Source organism: Pelophylax lessonae (genome assembly GCF_965119305.1).
Source record: "Pelophylax lessonae genome assembly, chromosome: 1".
NCBI lineage: Eukaryota > Metazoa > Chordata > Amphibia > Anura > Ranidae > Pelophylax > Pelophylax lessonae.
In genome coordinates this window covers 458,302,463-458,321,984 of record NC_138768.1, presented here as the reverse complement: position 1 = coordinate 458,321,984, position 19,522 = coordinate 458,302,463, and the positions used below count along the sequence as shown (strand labels likewise).

Below are 19,522 nucleotides of genomic sequence, written 5' to 3'. Positions count from 1 at the left end.
TTTAAGATTAGTTTTGAACTTTCCTCCAGTTAGTTGGAGGTCATGTCCCAGTCTTGATTTTGGTTTCATATTGGAAAAACTGCTCTCCTGAACCTTACTCACCCCCTTAATGTATTTAAATGTTTCGATCATGTCCCCCCTTTGCCTTCTTTCCTCCAGTCTCTACATATTAAGATCCTGAAGTCGCTCTTGATAGGTTTTATCCCCAAGACCTTTCACCATCTTTGTTACCTGTCTCTTGACTCATTCCATCTTATCAATATCTTTGTAAGTGACGTCTCCAGAGCTGGACACAGTATTCTAAATGAGGTCTCACTAAAAATCTATATAGGGGAATCGGGACCTCCTTCCTCATGCTGTTGATCCCTCTAGTGATGGATCCTAGAATTCTATTCACTTTTCCCATTGCCTGGTCACACAGTTTGCTAATTTCGCAATCATCTGAAAAAAGTACCCCCAAATCTTTTTCCCACCAAAACTCGTGAATGAGCCAGATCCAGAACGGTGGGCCTGTGCATCGGTGTACAAGAAGTTGTTCAACTCTTACACCCTCAACCGCATCCACCTGATACAAAAGGTCATTCTCCATGGAAAAGTGGGGAAATGGTGCCAGCTCCAAACTATAGGGTACCCCTATAATGACTTTAAGCTGCTCCCTGGCACAACTTATGACGGGGTCACTTAACTGAACTGTCCTAGCATTATATCGAGATAAAGGTAGGTCAGGCAAGTGTATCTCTGGATTGGCTTCCTCTACTTCCCCTGCCAACACCTCCAGGAGAAAATCCTCTACTTCCCTGGGGGCTACTGCTACCACATCCATCAGGAAATCAGATTTCAGGGGGGTCAGGAGTGTGAGGATTTGTCCTCAATTTGTGCACACATGCCTTATTAACACTTCCCTGCAAGTTCTAAAAGAAAGGGAAATCGTGCACCAATATATGGATGTACATTAAATTCTTGATCACTCTCACTTCCCGGTCCTGGGTTCCTGCAAATGGTCTAAAGGGACAATACAGCAGTGGGACAGCTCTTGGTGTCCCTATGGATACAGATGACTCTCATCAACTAGGTTGATCTGGCTAGTACACATTCCATGATTTCATGGGACAGTGTACAACTCACGGCTAGGCACTGGCAGCCACAGTGCCCCCCCTCTTAGGTAGACATCTGGTTTGCTCATAAGCATCGTCATGGTCTGTGCACCAGGGTCTGCTTTGTCCTTAGGAACCTAGTTTCTCATTCATCGCAGCAGAAGTGGTCTCATCCCAGACTGGTGTTTTAGATCCTGGAGACTAGACATCTGGGAACAGGATCCTGAAGAAACTGCTCTACCAGGGTCAGCTTGCCAAGTAATTTGTTGTATGATGGCTGAAAGGTCCAACCCTACCCTGTTACTCCACATTAAATGCCTAGGTGTGAAAGTTTTGTGCCTATATGGACATGAGTACTCAAAGTGGGCCAACATTTTCCCTTTACACATTGGGTACTGTTGAGCTTTTGAAGCATGCTTTTTTGGCATGCTTTTTGAGGCACCACATCAAAAACATGGGCGAGAACTGCATCCTATTGAGATTAAGGACACAGCACCGCATACTGTATGTAGCTAGCGTTATACCAGTATATTACAGCACACACCGCAGCTGCATAATTATGTAATGGAAATAGACAATAATTAAGACAATATCTTAAAGTTTAGCTTTAAGTTTACAATAATGTTCTGAGTAACTAATACATGCTTAGTGTGTAATTTGTGCATAGCTCACCTCCTGGCATGGTTCTGGCAGTGACGTAGGCAGCAACACTACAGCCCACTAAAACTTCATGGTTACAAGCATGGATCTCAATTCGATAGGCCGTGAAATGCTTCAGGTCGGAGATTATAAATGACTCCTTGAACCAGACCCTCTGAGAGAACTTCTTTGGCTCTGGGGCAACAGGAAATCCCGTTGTGGTGACATTAGAGAGAGGGGTGGGTGTCACCTGATCAAGTGAGGTATCATTTGCCACACCAAAAGTATCACGACGCTTTCTAAAAGGTCTATAATGGTAGAAAGAAAAATAAACACTTTTATAAAATTAAAGTTGTTTTTTTTTTTTGACATTATGCACTGTACACTCTAGTGTTCAGAGCCAGGCCAAAGTCACCCCTATTCAATATACATAACATTGTGAAGCCCTCCCAGGTCACTAATTTTTTCAGTTATGAGAACACAGTGTTATATAGTTAGACCTTCCTTTCATCCTTACCTTGAAATGAATACTTCATTGTGCAAATAATTCTCAAATGTTTTACGGAACGCCAAGTCATTATGTTCACTCTGGATTTGAGCATCACTCTTGGGGCATGAACAACACCCTTTATTCTTATCTTCTGTGTCTGTTCCATTAGGTTTAGCAGAGTCATCTATTTCCTGAGGAGGTGACGATGTTCTTGAAGGCAGCTTTATCCCTGATAATTAGATAGTGAATATTAATTGTTACAGCATAACAATAAAATAACTCCTAAGTTTACATAAAAAGGTTACTGGCACCAAAGAAACAATTACAGTTTCTATATACAGTTACCTAAAAGTGAATCTCCTCTTTCAGTCCTCTACAGAGAAAGAAATGGCATACACAGCATCTATTTAGGAAACTCTAATACTCTGTACATGATTTCAGGACTGATAGCGTTTGTTTAGGCCGGCCATAGACGGTTTGAATCTTGGCCAGTTCAGCAGGGATGGGATGAGATTCCCACCATGTATGGGCAGGCTGATTTTACTTAAGTGGATTGATCAACTTGAGTACAACTAGCCTGTTGTATTTTTTATGAGATTACTGCGAGTGGCTATAGGCGCTAGCAATAATCCGAGTGTGTTCTCACGGCAGGCATGGCTCCCCATGCCCCCCCCACGGGAGAACACATAGGCTTTGCGTTCCTGTGGTTCCATTGGTGCACTTATTCGCAGGGGATGGCTGGGATTGGTGTCTTGCAGGAACGTAGTCAGAGGGATGTGCAGATGGGACAGTTCAGGCGCAGGCATGGTCAGCAAACAGGGAAAGCATCAGTCTAGACAACCAACAGAAATGTGTTAAAACAAGCCCCAGTTAGTACAGGCCTCACACAGAGGCAACACTGCTTTTATGTGGCCCTGGTCTAGTGGGGTGGCAAGTCGGGAACACGGATTCTAGCTACACTGGTCTGGTGACACTGACTGGTGTGGTGGTGATTAGAGAACTGTGAGTGCACTATTAGGGTTCTTTCACACGTGAGGTTGGGGGCGGTAAAACCCTGAAGTTGAAGCCCCCCTCCTCCTCTTCCCCAGCAGCTCTGGCACTCCATCACTGGGTCTCCTGGAAATGGGAATAATGAACCCCAGGGCAAGCCTCTACCTCCAGGGACAGCCCATACCGCCCTTACCCCCCGGACTAAGAAGCTGACCCTGTTATAATGTTACCCTTTTTGATTTTTTAATGTTTATACAGTTTTTCTATAACCCAGAGGAGAGACTTATGCTGGGTTCATTCACCTTTAGCATGGGCACTCTTAGTTACTGTCATTTATTGCTGTTGTAATTGTTTTATTTGTATCCTGGGACAAACCTTGGAATCTTCTTGTTGTCAAAATTTAGGCAGTTCTAAAATCTATCTACAGGGACTAAAGGGAGCAAGAAAACATTTTTCTCTAGAAGTTAGTCCCCACCGCTCCCCCATATGCCCTTTCCTGCAACTGAACACAAACTAATTCAGGCATTTTCCTTCGCAAAAAAGGCCCTTATCTGGAGAGGACTTTAATTTTGTCCCTGAGCTGCACCAATACATCCTATTAATCCTTACCCCCCCTCCTACTCCACCCTACATAAATTAAATGCCTCCTTCACTTACATCAGCTATGCGACATCATAAGAATCCAACATGCTTCAACTAGGGTCTACAGTGTCAGAACACAAATCTGAATCTGTAACCTCTGCTTTGTCTGGCAGTATCTCTTCTGGCTGAGCCACCTGAGATACTAAAGAGCTCCCTGCCTGATTCCTTATGCCCCGTACACACGTACCGATTGTCGGCCGTAAATATCCGGCCGACGACCGATCGGCCGATTGTAGGCTTGTTAGTATGATGCTTCCGACAGCGCATTTTCGGCCGAACAGAATCTGTCGTGCAAGCATTAAAATTTTTGTTGGCCAACACCAGAACGGCCGATTGTTCGCCAGTCAGTACAGATTTCGGCCGACAGACAGCAGATTAGCAAGACTGGGCATGCTCAGAAAAGAAAAAAGACAAGGAAAGTTAACCATCACATGACATCACTTCTGCAGTCGGCTGTTGTTGGCCGACAAAATTCGTGTGCAGTCTTTTGCAGTTTTCAACAGACACGACAGCCCTGGACAAAAGACGGCCGATCGTTCGGCCGACGATCGGTACATGTGTACGAGGCTGTAGAAAACCTTGCCCTGTGTCTTGTTTCTCTTGAACCCTTTGCTCCTCCCATGAACTTCCTATTTAAGCCATGGTTTTGCACTTCCTGTTGGCCAGATTATTGTGCTCTCTCTAGCCAATATCTTGCTCTTGTCACTCCTGCTGCCAACTGTATCCTCACTAATAATTGTTACCAAACTTTTGATTGTTCCTCGACTACACTTACATTTGATCCCAACCTGCAACCACTTGTTAATGAAGCTTGTTTCTGGACTACGCTTCTGTTTGATCTCTACCTGCTATATCCTCTACTGGATCCTGGCTGAGTCACTTCCTGATGGGGCAATCCTGTGGACTGTGACCTGGTACTACCATGCAGCAAAACCCATCACCACCATCAGGAGCTCTGGTGAATGCTGGTTAGTGCTTAGACACTGTACCTCAGATGAGCCTGTGCCATCTGTCAAGGTGATCTGCTTGTAAACCTATCCTGCTGGTCTGTAGGAACATCTCTACTGCTAAAGCTACTGGCCTGACTCCTGACCGTGACATACACTTTCTGCTCTAGTGAAGCACATAGACCTTGCCTTATTTCCCTGAGACATCTACCGAAATTACATTCTCTGGTCACACACCAAGCTCAATTGACTTTCAAACCCCTTTCCCACATGCCAGCAAGAAACACTGATATCTGAAGGAACGTCTCCTTCAGGATCTGATTGCTAATGGAAGACCTACACTAATATTTTAACATGTGTCTTCTGCAGGAAACTCAAACACTCAGGCTCTGCAGAAACTTATTCAGGCTAAAACTCCCTTAAATCAGAATCTCAGAAAAGCTAAAGCCACCTTAACAAGATGCCAACTTCAACCTTCAAAGATGGACCATATAAATAAAATAGTGTCACCAAGGCTTTGACCCACTAAGGGGCTAATCAGCAGTTAGAATCCAGCTTTACTGACCCTATTGTATTAATGTATTCCACGGAGGGGGAGCAGAGTAAAACACTAGTGGAATTTGTATCACAGAAAGACACTTATATATATATATACACACAAGAGGATTGTGGATGGTTATATGCTACCCTTATGGACTTTGTTGTGAATGTGAACAAAAAAGTGAAATTAGTAAAAATTAGCACCAATGTAAGGTATGCCCTTATAACGTAAACACAAATTTTCACCTCTTTTTAAAAATTACAACCTTGGTAAAAATCATTCATGCCTTGACGAGAATCATTAACATTTCCCAGCAGTGACAAAGAGGTCAGCAGAAATAACTACAACACATGGCATGTAACAGAGGCTGCACAAGCGGTAAGTATACTCTCCTTCTTTTTCAGGGAACCGTGTTTAAGAATTTTATGAAAATTAATGTCCCTTTTACTTGTCTGAAGACCTTGCACTTACCCTTAGCACTTACCCTTATTACAGTAATCCAGGTCACGCAGCTCACTGTCCTCTGGTTGCTCCTGCCAAAACACCAGATAGTGCGTGACATTTCCATTGGGCTCAGATGGTGGTTTCCACTTAAGAGTAATCTGAGATGATGAGTTGGACACGGAAATCGGATCAAGGGGGACAGAGGGTGCTGGGAAAGGTAAACAAAAATTTTAAACCTTGTGTTGCACAACAAATAACATTAAGATACCAAGAATTATAAAGACCAATGAAAGATCTAAAACCTGACACATACTTGTTTCTTCTGTTCGAATATAGATAATATCGCTTTTTGCTCCATATGTTTTTGCCCTTTCATCTGATGAAGACACCAGAGTCTTCACGAATACTGCGTACTGTGTCCATGGCTTCAGATTACGTAAAAGATATCCTGGAGCATAGGGTGTCTTGCCGTCTGTTGTGCGTTGTGGGGGATCCACATCAACTACTGTCCAGCTATTGGATCCACAAGCATCTTGACCATCAAACTCTGTCACATTTTGGTGAGGTCTAGAAAATCAAAAAAGAAAGTCTGTACTGATTGCATTTTTTTGAAAACCAACTAATATAGAACTTATATTATTGAAATAGCATTTAAAAAGTCAAAACAATAGAATTTTTGTTAAGAACTTACAGAAAATGGAAAATTGATATCAATTACTTACCGTAATTTTCCTTTCCTGATGGACTCCATGGCAGCATACGTAACGGGTTTAGTCCCGCCTCCAAACCTACTCTATAGGACATCCACTCCCATAAATCTTTGCACCTGTTCAGCACACGTGTTCTGTAACTATCCTCCATAGAACCCGGGAGGAAACTCCTGCTGCCATGGAGTCCATCAGGAAAGGAAAATTACGGTAGGTATTTGATATCAATTTTCCATTTTCCTGACAGACTCCATGGCAGCATACGTATCGGGAAATAACTTGCCATACACAAACAGGGTGGGCAGGTGCTGAACAAAAGTTTAATTAACTCTGTCAACCAACAGGACTTGTAAACCAAAATTAACAGAAGAAAGAGCCGCCGGCTCAACACAATAGTGAGACAAAAAGGTATTTATAGAGGACCAGGATGCTGCTCTACAAATTACTTCAGGCGCGACATGTCTGGAGACTGCTTAGGAAGTGGAAACACTCTGAGTTGAGTGAGCCGTAACAACCACTGGAGGAGTCAAGCCCTTAGCCTTGTAAGCCCATTAGATAGCTTGGATGATCCAAGAAGAAATAGACCTTGAAGAAGCCCGAAGACCCTAGTTCTTTCCACTGAAGGTGACGAACAGATGTTCTGGCTGCCGGAAGGGAACCGTAGCTTCCAGATACTGCTTGAGGCAATTTCCAACATCCAGCGGATGGACAGAAGAGCCCTCTTCTTGCCTAAAGGTAGGCAAGACTATCTCCACATTCTCGTGAAAGACCGAGGTAACCTTTGGTCTTGGTTCCAACAATGGGATTAAGACTACCCTGTCTGGAAAAAAGGTTAGGAAGGGCTCCTGCACCCCTAGGGCTCTGATTTCAGAGACTCTCTTCGTGGATGTAATGGCTACCAAGAAAACGGTCACCAATGTCAATTCCCTGATGGTAAGAGGTTCGTCTGCATCATGGATACGCTGTGACAAGAAATCCAGAACTAAAGGGGGAGATCCCACTTAGGGAATCTTGGCTTCTTCTGGGGCCTGAGTCTTACTGCCCCTTTGAAAAATTGTTGGACCAAAAAATGGCTAGCCCAAGAGATGCCAATAAAAGCTGAAATAGCCGAAACCTGGACTCTAAGAGAACTCACCGAGCGTGCAAGATCTAGACCAGACTGCAGAAAGCTCAACACATCCTGGATCTTGATGGATGAATGAGGGTTGGACCAGGCGGCCAGATGTGAGGAGAATCTCGACCAGATCCTTTCATACACCCTGTTGGTTGAACTCCGTCTAGCACTCAGAAGTGTAGAAATAGCCTCTACGGGGCACCCTAAGGCCTGTAACCTTCCCCTCTCAATAGCCAAGCCTTCAGGTGCAGCCGGGCTGGACAAGGATGCAGTATGGTGCCTTGTGATAGCAGATCTTGCCTGAGGGGCAGTGGGATCGGATCCTGAACACTCCACTCAGGAGTGTTAGAAGAGGGAAACAAGGCCTGTTGGGCCAGAACGGTATCACCGCCACTACTTCCACTGCTTCCGACCTGAGTCTCCGGAGAAACTGTAGGATTATTGGAACTGGAGGGAAGGCATATGCCCTGCGGAACCTCCACCGATCAGTGAGGGCATCTACCCCGAGAGCTTGGGGATCCCTGAAGCTCACATAGTATTTCTGCAACTTGCGATTGTGAGGGGAGGCAAAGAGGTCGACCTCTGGGGAGAAACCCAGAGTCAGGATCCACTCGAAGACATCTTCGTGGAGAGACCACTCGTTGTTGTCCAACTGCACACGAGATAGAAAATCGGCTTGGACATTTTGGACCCCCGGAACATACACTGCTGACAGGTCGGACAAGTTCTTCTGCGCCCAGGCCATAATCGGTTCCACCTCTCGCAGCAAGGACCCAACTGCGTGTCCCTCCTTGCTTCCTTATATATGCGACTTCTGAGGTGTTGTCCAGTCTGAGCATCACTGGAAGCCCTTTCGTCAAGTGAAGGAACGCTTGCAGAGCTCGAAGAGCTGCCCGAAGCTCCAGAATGTTGGAAATGATTCCCAGAGAGAAAAAGTTCCATTTGCCCTGAGCCACTTCCGAGATGTTTTTATCTTCCTCCTTGAAAGGATACAGCCGGGTCATTTTAGAAAGCATGGAGTTCTTCCTTTGCACTTTACTCCATTCCTCCGTAATAATATCCCCCAATTCTCCTAGAAAGGGGAAGTTAAGTCGCTCTTTACAGAGCTGTTTGAAGAATTTCTACTGTTTTGGGAGAACGGCAAGACAAAGCCGCCAATGCAGACACTCTGCGAGCAGACACGATAGCCACCAGAAAAGCAACTATCAGGGACAACACAAGCAGAGGAAAAACTCTGATGTTCTCAAAGGGAGGTAGTTGTAACACAGACAACACCAAATTCAGGCCCCGGGAAGGCAAGGGAGCCTTCCTCGGAGGAGCCAAACGCAGCACCCTTATGAGTAAATTGCGAAGCAAAGAATACGAGATGCCAAGGGACATGGAAAAAGACGGCCAAAGCCGACAAATGACCCTTGATCGCGTTCAGCGCCAAACGCTGATCCACTCCTTTCTGCAGGAAGGCCAAAAACTTTTGCCACCGAGAAGGAGCGAGGATGGATCGCATGCGATCCGCACCAGGCATATACACTTTCCAGGTGCGATGAGAAATCTTCCTCGAGGTAGCTTTACGAGCCTTCAATAATGAAGGGATGACCACCTGTGGAAGACCCCTACCCCTCAAAACCTGGCTTTCAACAGCCACGTCGTGAAAGCCAGAGCCTGCCAAGCAGGAAGGAAGATCGACCCTTGAGACAGAAAATTGTCCCGCAGCAGAAGCCGCCAGGGAGGCCCGACGACCATCTGAACGATGGCCGCATACCAGGACCGACGTGGCCAGTCTGGGGCCACCAGAAAGACCCACATCTGCTCCAACGCCAACCTGCGGAGGAACCTGGACAACAGTCGAACTGGAGGGAAGGCATACAACAGCCGATACCGGTGCCAAAGGCACCCCTAACGCATCCGTGGCGTCCGTCAGAGGATCGCGAGGTCTGGCCACAAACTTCCCAACCCCATTGTCGAGACGGGGCGTGAACAGATCCACGTCCAGAGTCCCCCATTAGGCACACAGGAGGCGAAACACCTCCGGATGCAGGGACCAGACTCCGTGGTCCAAGGTCAGGTGACTCAGACAGTCTGCCAATTTTCCACACCCGGAATGGGAACAGCCGAAAGCGCAGGAATGCGCAATTCGGCCCAAGACAGGAGCACGGCCACTTCCTTGGCCGCCCGGGCACTCTTGGTGCCCCCATTGGTGATTAATATAAGACACAGCCGTGGCGTCGTCCGTCCGTCCGTACTGGAACCGGACACCCCTGAAGTTGAGATAACCAATGGAAACAGACAAAGCCTGATCGCGCAGAGCTCCAAGACGTATAACAGCAAAGAGGACCCCACGGCCGACCACAACCCCCGGGCACTTCTCCCCAGTCCGACAGACTGGCATCTATGGTGAACACCGTCAACAACAGAGGCCGAAAGGACTGGCCCTGTGTCAGGGTTGGCGACCGGAGCCACCACAAAGGATCCAACCGCAGCCGGTGGAACAGAGAAACTACTTGTCCAATGACCGAGTCGTCCTGCCTCACCTGGCCACCTGGACGGCTGCGAAAGCCGAAACCATCAGACCCAGAGACCGCATATAGGTTCGCAAGGAGGAGGGATCGTTGTCCCTGAGGGATCTGATCTCGTCCCTCAGGAGCCGGGGGTTAGACCACCGGAAGAAAAAACTTGCGCCTGAGCCAAGTCCAGAACCATCCCCAGGTAATGGAGACGACCTGAAGGAGTCAGTGCCGACCAATGAAAATGGACGTTCCACCCGAACTCCCGGAGTGTCTGAAACCGGCACGGTCAGAAAACTCGACAGAGATGCGCACAAGCTCGACCTGAAGAGGAGGTCGGCCAGATAAAAGAGTACGCAATCTCCTTTAAATGCAGTAAGGCCCGCACTGGAGCCAAAATCTTGGTGAAAAACCTGGGAGCCGAAGAGAAACCGAAGGGTAGCACCAGAAAACTGGCCAGCTCCCCTGCCACCACGAAGCAGAGACATCTCTGAGAACCCTCGTAGATAGGGATGGGTAGACACTCATCGAGCAAGGTGATGGGAGGCCAGTAAGTCCCCTGGACCCAATGACGCCATGACCGGCTTTGAGGGATTCCATCCAGAACTCCAGCACCCGGAAAAAACGGTTCAGAGACCGCAAGCCCCGAAGCAGACGCACTGTGCCCCCTGTTCTGGGCACAGAGAACAGCATGGAAGAAAAAAAAATGAGAAACCTGTCCCATGAAGACACGGGCACAAAGACTCCTTGGGCGAGCAGAACATGCACCGCCCCCATGAGACCCCTGAGACAAGCAGGAGGCAGCTGGAGAGCCAACAGGAAGAACCTGTCCACGGGGCGAGATCGAAAACTGATCTTGTACCCTGAAAAAGAAGCAACTCGTGAACCCCCCTGTCCTGAATACTGGACAACCAGGGAACTTAAAAGCAACACAGACGTCCCCCCACCCCTAAGAGGGGTGAGGACGTCCCTGCAGGAAAAGGTGGACCGGGCCGCTGAGCCAGACTGGCAGGCCTTTGTCTCACCCGACCACGGCTTCTTGTGACCACCAGAGGGCTTGAAGCACCCTTGTCCTGTGCCCCTAAGGCACGAAAAGATCCCCGCTGAGCTATCAAGGAAGGCCCCCGCCTAGCATGTGAGGACCTACCCCTAGCGACCGGGGGCAACCGAGTACTCATGCAGCAGAGTTTTCCCAAAAGGACGACTCACCAACAAGGAACATCAGACACCCTCTGTCTGGAAGCGTAGTCAGTCGACCAGCTTTTGTGGCAAAAAAGGCGGCGAATCGTGACCCTGACCGTAAACAACCGAGCGACCAATGGAGCCTCGTCCAAGGCCGCGCCACACAGGTAAACCCCTGTTCGGGTACTCCAACCACCAAGTCAAGGGCAGTCAGATAGGTCGACTCCGCCACCAGGGTGCACCGAAGCACTTTGTCCTATGCCGCGAGAGCCTGAGAGGCCAGCACCATGGCAAATACAGGTGTAAACAGGAAAGCGCCTCAACGTGCCTATCAGCCAGATCTGTGAACTGGCATTGAGGTGGATTTAGCCAGCCCAGAGACAGTTTGTTCCACGTAAGGGGCCACCGTCTCAGGCACCACCAGCATGTGTGTAATGCGATGTCACCAGTCATGCACAAGTTTGCGAAAATTCACAGGGCAGGGAAACCTGACCCGACGTCCGGGCACTTCAGAACCCGAAAGCAGCCCTTTTACTTGACTGAGAGGACTCATCGTCAAGATGGAGAGTTTTCGTAATGGCGCTAATGAGGATAGCTTATGGCAGCTCGTCCCCGCGCTACCGAGGAGGAAGATTCTTCCACCCCCTCCTCCTCATAAATGGAGGACATGGACCCCACAGGAGGGACATTGTCCGTGGCAACCATTCAGGCTCGGAGCCCGAGGACTGGGACGGCACAGGCCGTTAATTGTTGAGAAAAAAAATTATTATTTTTTTTTTTTAAAAGAGCACTCCGCAGATCCACCATGGATGCAAAAAAAGTTAAAGAGCAGCAGAAAACGGAGACCAGGGAAGAGGCTTCAGGAATACCCGAAGCCCCCACCAGGCCTGCGGGGGAATTTTTGGTCTGGGAGTCCAGAAAGCCAAGATAAAATAAATGGGAATCTGGCCTTTAAATCGGCGGTTCCTGCAGAACCCCACCGCAGCCTGCATTGTTTGAAAGGGGTCCTTCAGAAAATGCAAAATCCACAAAAAAAAAAAAAAACAAACAGTTTTGGCAGAAAAATGCCTTTGGCATTAGTAAAAATCCCCCCACAGTTTCATAAACTGTCACAGACTGCTCTGAGGTAAAATGAAAGGAAAGAGACGAAGTGACCTCATGCCCTCAGAGGCCTAGCCCTGGAGCCACAATAAAATGATGCCTAATGAAACTATGTAAAAAAGGCAGCAGCAAGATGGCCGCTTGCCCTTACTAGGCATGTGCCCTTACCTAAGATGGCGCCCGATCGGCAGCAAGGCAGTATACATGACATGGCTGCTGCCCACACCCAGAGCCCAGTGACCTGCCCTCACCTAAAATGGTGGCCACGCTAAAACAGCGCCAAAGCGTACACACACGCTCTGGCCACCACAGGGGACTCTAGGGAGACCCCACACCGCTATGGAGCCCCTCCCAAAACCCCCCAGGTACCACAAGAACCTCACACAGCGCCCTCAGCAGGGCCAGGGAGGGAGGGAAATAACACCAAGCCAGCCAGAAGGGGGATCCCACAGAGACCACCAGCCCTGCCATCCCCTAAGAGTGGGTGCACAAACCCCCAAAAAGTCCCCAGGGACAAGGGGGTATCAGTACTCACCAGTCCAGGGAAGCGGGCAACGTTCTGATACGGGAGACCTCCCACCCTAAGTGGGGGTACCGTCAGCCAAGGAGGGATGCTGGCAACACGCGGGCCTTCCGGATTGAGACATCCTTAGCGAAGATGCAGCTCCGCAGGCTCGTCCCCATTCTGAGGGGCACTGTCGTTGCGAGGCCTGTGCGCACCAGTAACCTGCGACGCTCGTTGGCAGGCTGGGACTCCATAAGGATCTATATTACCCAGTGCGAGGCCCAGCTCTGCATTCACTTGTAGTCCTCCAGGAAAAAGTCTCTGACTAACTAGTGATAGTGAGAGAAATAAAAACCTATTTTCCGAAGAAAAATACATATTGTCAGAAAAAAACAGAAAGAAAAATCGAGACACTAGGTCCCGGCTAGAAAAGCTAGCCTACTCCTAAGCTAGGCAGCATAAAACGGAGGACCAGTTGTGACTGGATCAGGGATAATGGCTGGGGACGGCCCCCTAGAGGTGTGTCTAAGTATAGAAATGTTTTGTATTAACATTTCTATGTGCCTAGCTTACTCCTGCAGAGGGCGCCATTATCCAATAGTGAAGGCTTATATGGATCGGCGGCAACTGTCAAAAGTAAGAGAAATTTGTTTTTAAAAGTTTTGGATAGAAATGGAAATGAACAGAATCCCTACTAGTTTATATTGCAGTGTCTGACCACATTTGGGAGACTTCCAACCATGAGTAGAATCTTGAACATGTACTATGGACTGATTTTTAAGTGGTAGTAAACTGCAGCATTAAAATTAATAAACAATTCCCCTGCAAGGCAATAGCATAATGTGCTAGTATGCATCACATATGACTTGTGTCAATGAATATGTGATGGTTATACACATACAGTTATAATAATTGGTTATGCTAGTGTTTTTCAACTGGGATGCTGCAAAGAGTCCCAGGGGGGGTCATGACAACAGCATGGTGTGATTGCGATACTTTGTTGACTCCTGTGCACAGAGTGGAGTGAGAGAGCACAGCCCACACCTAACTCCTAGCTCTCTCGTCCTCTTTGCTGCTATCTGTGCTATTGCCAGCAAAACAGAAAGCTGTGTGGGCCGCTCGCATGTGTCTTACCCCCTGATGACACCATTGATTGCTAAGGACATGTCAGACGGCCCACACAGCTTTCTGATTTGCTTGCAATAGTACAGATTAGGGATAGACCGATATGGCTTTTTCAGGGGCGATACTGATATTTTGGTCACAAAGTATCGATATCGGCCAATATTGGCTGATATTTTGTACATTTAAAGTTTTGAAAAATAAAGACAAATTTTTTTTAACAAATCTGGTACTGAACCGTGTTAATGTTTGTTTATTAAAATTTTTAACATGAAAGGCTCATTCTTCACACCTTACCTGCATGAAAACTGATAGGAAAACCTCACAGCTTTCACTTGCAGGTACATCAGTTTCACATCATGTGAACGAACGAGTCCTAGAAGAGTAGACAACTAGACAACTGTGAAAAAAAAAAGTGCTGGGCAAATAATAACTAAAGGCTTCCCAAAACAAAATTTACATAAACTTCTGCAGTAGTGCACTCACTGTCCGCTCTGCAATGATTAAATCTAGTAGCTGTGCTGCAGTGCAAAAGACAGTGGACTGAACAGTGAACACTAATACTACTCACATTCAATACTCCCAGTTATGTAGAGCAATATTATAGTGCAGAAAGCATAACATTTCAGCATGTTCACCAGTTAAACAGCTTCTGTTTTGTTTCATATATGGCTGCCACTTCACTAAAAACACGCACACTTGGTACGGAGGAGCAGAAAGGTATCTTCTTGCATGCGAAGCAAGTCTTTTGTAGCATGCCTCATTTTCTTTCCACCACTGAAGAGGATCACCACTTTTGTCAATTACTGGCTCCTTCAAAAAGAGATGAAGTTCATCATCCAGGGTCATTATTGCAGATTCAGAAGAATCCTCTGCTGCATGAGGCTCCAATAAAACACTGAACATTGCATCTATTCGACCACGATTATGTTTTTCTTCTGTCCATTGTCTTTTTGGTAATTTTTCTCTTTTTGCAGCATCCTGCTCTTCCAGATTAGAAACCTGCTCTTCCTAACTTGTCTTTTCGGCAGAAACCTCCTCCTGTTGAATATCTTCTGTTAGCAGTTGTTTTACCTTGGCCAATACATCTTCAGAAGAAAAGCATAATTCTTGTATCGAGGATCCAAAAGACATGCAAGCACAGCATTTTTATTCTCTTCATGCTTCTCAAAACGTTTTGCGAGGCTGTCCCTCATGGCCTGCCTACTTGTTTTAGAGCCACGTGTGTTGGGTCCTTCATTCTTTTGAAGAAACATCTTCAGCACTCTCACGCATGGGATGACAGATGACACAGATGAGTCAAATGACTCACCTCTAGTGTCACTTACTCTATGGGGAGGAGGGTCTCAATGACATTGGCTACAATGTCCCACTGATCAGCAATAGGACAAGAATATCTTCCATATTCACCTGAATAGATGGTAAGAGCTCGCTTCTGCTCCAGCATTCTTTGCAGCATGTGAAGTGTTGAGTTCCATCATGTTGTAACAGCGTTAATCAAGTTGTTTTTGGGTAGACCAAGGTCTTCCTGAATGCAAAGGATTGAATGGTGGAAATGGCCTGCGCACCTCTTCAGCATGCCAATTATATCAAGCAAAGCTCTGTTTTGACAGACCATCATTTACCACAAGCTGGAGGGTGTGTGCCATTCAACTGAGGTCTGACACGTCAGCAAGCCTCATTCCTTTCACCATGTTCGCTCCGGGGCTGTCTCGAAGCACAAGCATCACTCGGTCTTTGGTGATTCCCCAGTCTTCCAGCATGCTTAGAAACCTTTCTCTAAGTGTGGGATCCTTGCATCACTTTTGTATTCAACACCAAATGCCTTCTGGTCAATCCGCTATCAATGAAGTGGCATGTAAGACTCATTAGTGACTCTGTTTGTCCTGACCAGCAGTCAGTCGTGAATGAGAGCGAGTTGCCAGCATTCTCTGGTTTCAGCATAGCCTTTACTTTCTCAATGACCTTTTGGTGAATCTTTCCCAGAATTTCAGTTCGATGATATTTGTCACTCTTCAGTGTGTACCTTGGCTCAACTATGGACATCAACTGCTTAAATCCAGAGTCAGACACCATTGTAAATGGCTGGTTATCAGTGACCATCATCTCTGTGATTACTCTGTCCAGCAGTTGGGATCTTCCATCTGAATTTAGCCACCTGTTTTTTTTCTGAAACATATCTGTTATTGTTGCCTGCTGGGATACTGGTATTTCACCTTGTGATTGTGTATTTTCTGTGCTGCATGATACAATTTAACATGATGAACTCTTAGATGGGCTCTTAGATTTGACGTATTTTTGGTTTTTGCAATTGTTGATCCCATGCTTACATTGTTTGTGCACGTGTTGCACACTGCTGCTTTTCCAGGAGATGGAGACGAGAAATAGTCCCATATCACACTTTTACTTTTTCTATCTGCATCCATTCTCCATTGAAATTTGAAAGACACAAATTGAATATAGGGTTAAAAAAAAAAAAACTGGCTGGCTGGCACCCTGTGGTGGTGGGAGGCTGCCTGGCACCCTGTGGTGAGTGACTAGCTGTCTGGCACCCTGTGGTGGGTGGCTGGCTTGCTGGCACCCTGTGCTGGGTGGGTGGTTGTCTGGCACCCTGTGGTGGTTGGCCAGCTGGCTGGCACCCTGTGGTGGTGGGTGGCTGTCTGTCTGGCACCCTGTGGTGGGTGGCTGGCTGGCACCCTGTGGTGGTGGGTGGCTGGCACCCTGTGGTGGTGGGTGGCTGGCACCCTGTGGTGGTGGGTAGCTGGCTTGCTGGCACCCTGTGGTGGGTGGGTGGTTGTCTGGCACCCTGTGGTGGGTGGGTGGTTGTCTGGCACCCTGTGGTGGGTGGGTGGCACCCTGTGATGGGTGGATGGCTGTCTGGCACCCTGTGGTGGGTGGCTGGCTGTCTGGCACCCTGTGGTGGGTGGCTGGCTGTCTGGCACCCTGTGGTGGGTGGCTGGCACCCTGTGGTGGGTGGGTGGCTGGCTGGCTAGCACCCTGTGGTGGCGGGTGGCTGGCTGCCACCCTGTGGTGGGTGGCTGGCTGGCACTCTGTGGTGGGTGGCTGTCTGTCTGGCACCCTGTGGTGGGTGGCTGGCTGGCACCCTGTGGTGGTGGGTGGCTGGCTTGCTGGCACCCTGTGCTGGGTGGGTGGTTGTCTGGCACCCTGTGGTGGGTGGGTGGTTGTCTGGCACCCTGTGGTGGGTGGCTGGCTGGCACCCTGTGATGGGTGGATGGCTGTCTGGCACCCTGTGGTGGGTGGGTGGCTGGCTGGCTAGCACCCTGTGGTGGGTGGGTGGCTGGCTGGCTAGCACCCTGTGGTGGCGGGTGGCTGGCTGCCACCTGTGGTGGGTGGGTGGCTCGCACAGAGGCTGTGGGTGGCTGGTTGGTACAGGGCCTGTGGGTGACTGGCTGGCACCAGGCTGCTGTGTTATACACTCCCGAAAGACTCCCGACTCCAGACGAGGCTGTCCAAGGCGAGGGAGGCAGCCTAAGAAGGCAGAAGGTTAGGCCCAGTGCACAGAGGCGCGTGGCTCAACATACGCAATGACGTCACGACAATATCGGTAATATCGGCAAGTTCCGAGGCCGATATATCAGGAAAAGTGCATATCGGCTTTGCCGATAATCGATCGATCCCTAGTACAGATTGCAGCAGAGAGGAGGAGACCCACTTGACGGAGCAGCAGGTTGTGCTCTCTCACTCCACTCTATGCACAGGAATTAACACAGGATCGCTCTAACATCCGAAAGGCTTGATTACCGCCCCCTATCTCCTCTCCACACTGTTCCTGTCCAGGTATCAGAAATTTTGGGTGAGGGGAGGTAATCAAACCCTGTACAGTGGATCTGAGAGTGATCCGGTGTTAACTCCCATATACAGACATGAGGGAGAGGAGCTGAGGGCAGTGTGAATTTCGTCGACTAAAACGTTTTCGTCGACTAAATTAACACAATTTTAGTCAACTAAAATACGACTAAAACTAAAACAATTCAGATGACTAAAATACGACTAAAACTAAAATGGCATTTTAGTCTTAAGACTAAAATACGACTAAAACTAAAATGACATTTTAGTTATAAGACTATAACTAAAACTAAATAAAAAATTGACATCATCAAAATTAACACTCCTCTGCTGGCCATTTCCATATCGGCAACACAATTCCATCCAGAGCATGTAATAATAGCACATTAAAGTTTAAACATGCATTGCACCACCACATACACATAAGTAAGGAGCATCTACTAAGCTGCTGAAAACTAAACAATTAAGAAAAAGGCTTTTCTTATATTTTTCCCTAATATTTAATGTTGGTAATATATTAAGGTAATATGTGCAATGACATTACAGCCAATGGAGTTTACAGCAGTGTTAATTTCGTCAACGAAAATGTTTTCGTCACCGGCATTTTTCAACTGACGAAAACGAGACGCAAAGTATAGCACATTTTCGTCAAATGACGACAACTATGACGAAAATCAAATCCGTTTTCGTTAACAAACGAAAACTAAATGAGAATGTGAGGCAGGGACGTTTACCCAACTTCCGGTTTTCACGGAGCTCCGCCTGTGTGGCGTCTGGCGTGGCGTGCCCCGTGACGTCCAACGTGAGGAGTGGACTACTACAAGAGAGTTGACTCTAGACCAGTCACCTGACCTCACCAGAGCACTGCAGCTGCAGCACTACAGCCAGACGCGCCAGGCCAGACTCATCACAAGGCACTGGCACCCGGCCACCACCATATCCATAGCAGAGCACCCACTGTGAGTTAAAAGCCAGGCCAGCTATTACTGCCTCCCTGAGTCCCCTCAGACCACTCACCAGTCACCACTGGCATCCGATTCCGCCATCCATCCAGGACTGTGTGCGTGCATATAGGCCGCTGAGGCCCGCCCGGCCCATCCTGTTCAACAACTTCAGTTCAGAGTCAGACCAGAGACCACCGTTAAACCTGAGACCCCCATCCAGCACTCTGAGCAGCACTGTGTGCACTCACTGCACTGACTGCAGGCAGCAGCATTACAGGCCTCCTCTCTGACCTGACCATGACCATTTAGATGACTAAAATGAGTTTTAGTCGACTAAAATGTACTGGAGTTTTAGTCGACTAAATACGACAAACTAAAACACTTGCAGAAGACTAAAATGGGACTAAAACTAAAATGCCATTTTAGTCCTAAGACTAAAACTAAATTGGAATTTGCTGCCAAAATTAACACTGGCTGAGGGGGCATGGGTGATCGGGAGCACAGCCCACACCTTCTCCTGGCTTTCTCCTCCAGTCTGCTGTTATCACTACTCCTGTAGTGATGAGATAGACAGAATTTGCTGTAGTAGGGGGGATTTGGAAGAAGATTTACAACCTACAGATAATTTAACTGTGCCTTACAGACTACATTTTAAGGCTTGTTCACACCAGGTGCAGTGCGGTAACACATGCGACATTGCGTGTTTTCCCGTACCGCACAAAAATGTGCTACCTTTTGCAGACATGCATGGG

The 19,522-nt window shown here is 47.7% G+C and overlaps 1 protein-coding gene across 1 annotated transcript in view; it reads right to left on the bottom strand.

The window, feature by feature from the left end:
- The window catches only part of INSR (insulin receptor), a 318,524-nt gene that overhangs the window by 39,140 nt on the left and 259,862 nt on the right, over positions 1–19,522 (bottom strand). The window contains exons 8-11 of the mRNA XM_082270578.1: positions 6,101–6,354; positions 5,828–5,995; positions 2,251–2,452; positions 1,767–2,041 (exon numbers count right to left, since the gene is read on the bottom strand). Of these exons, the coding sequence (XP_082126704.1) occupies positions 1,767–2,041; positions 2,251–2,452; positions 5,828–5,995; positions 6,101–6,354 (899 nt within the window). The remainder of the gene's footprint in view (positions 1–1,766; positions 2,042–2,250; positions 2,453–5,827; positions 5,996–6,100; positions 6,355–19,522) is intronic.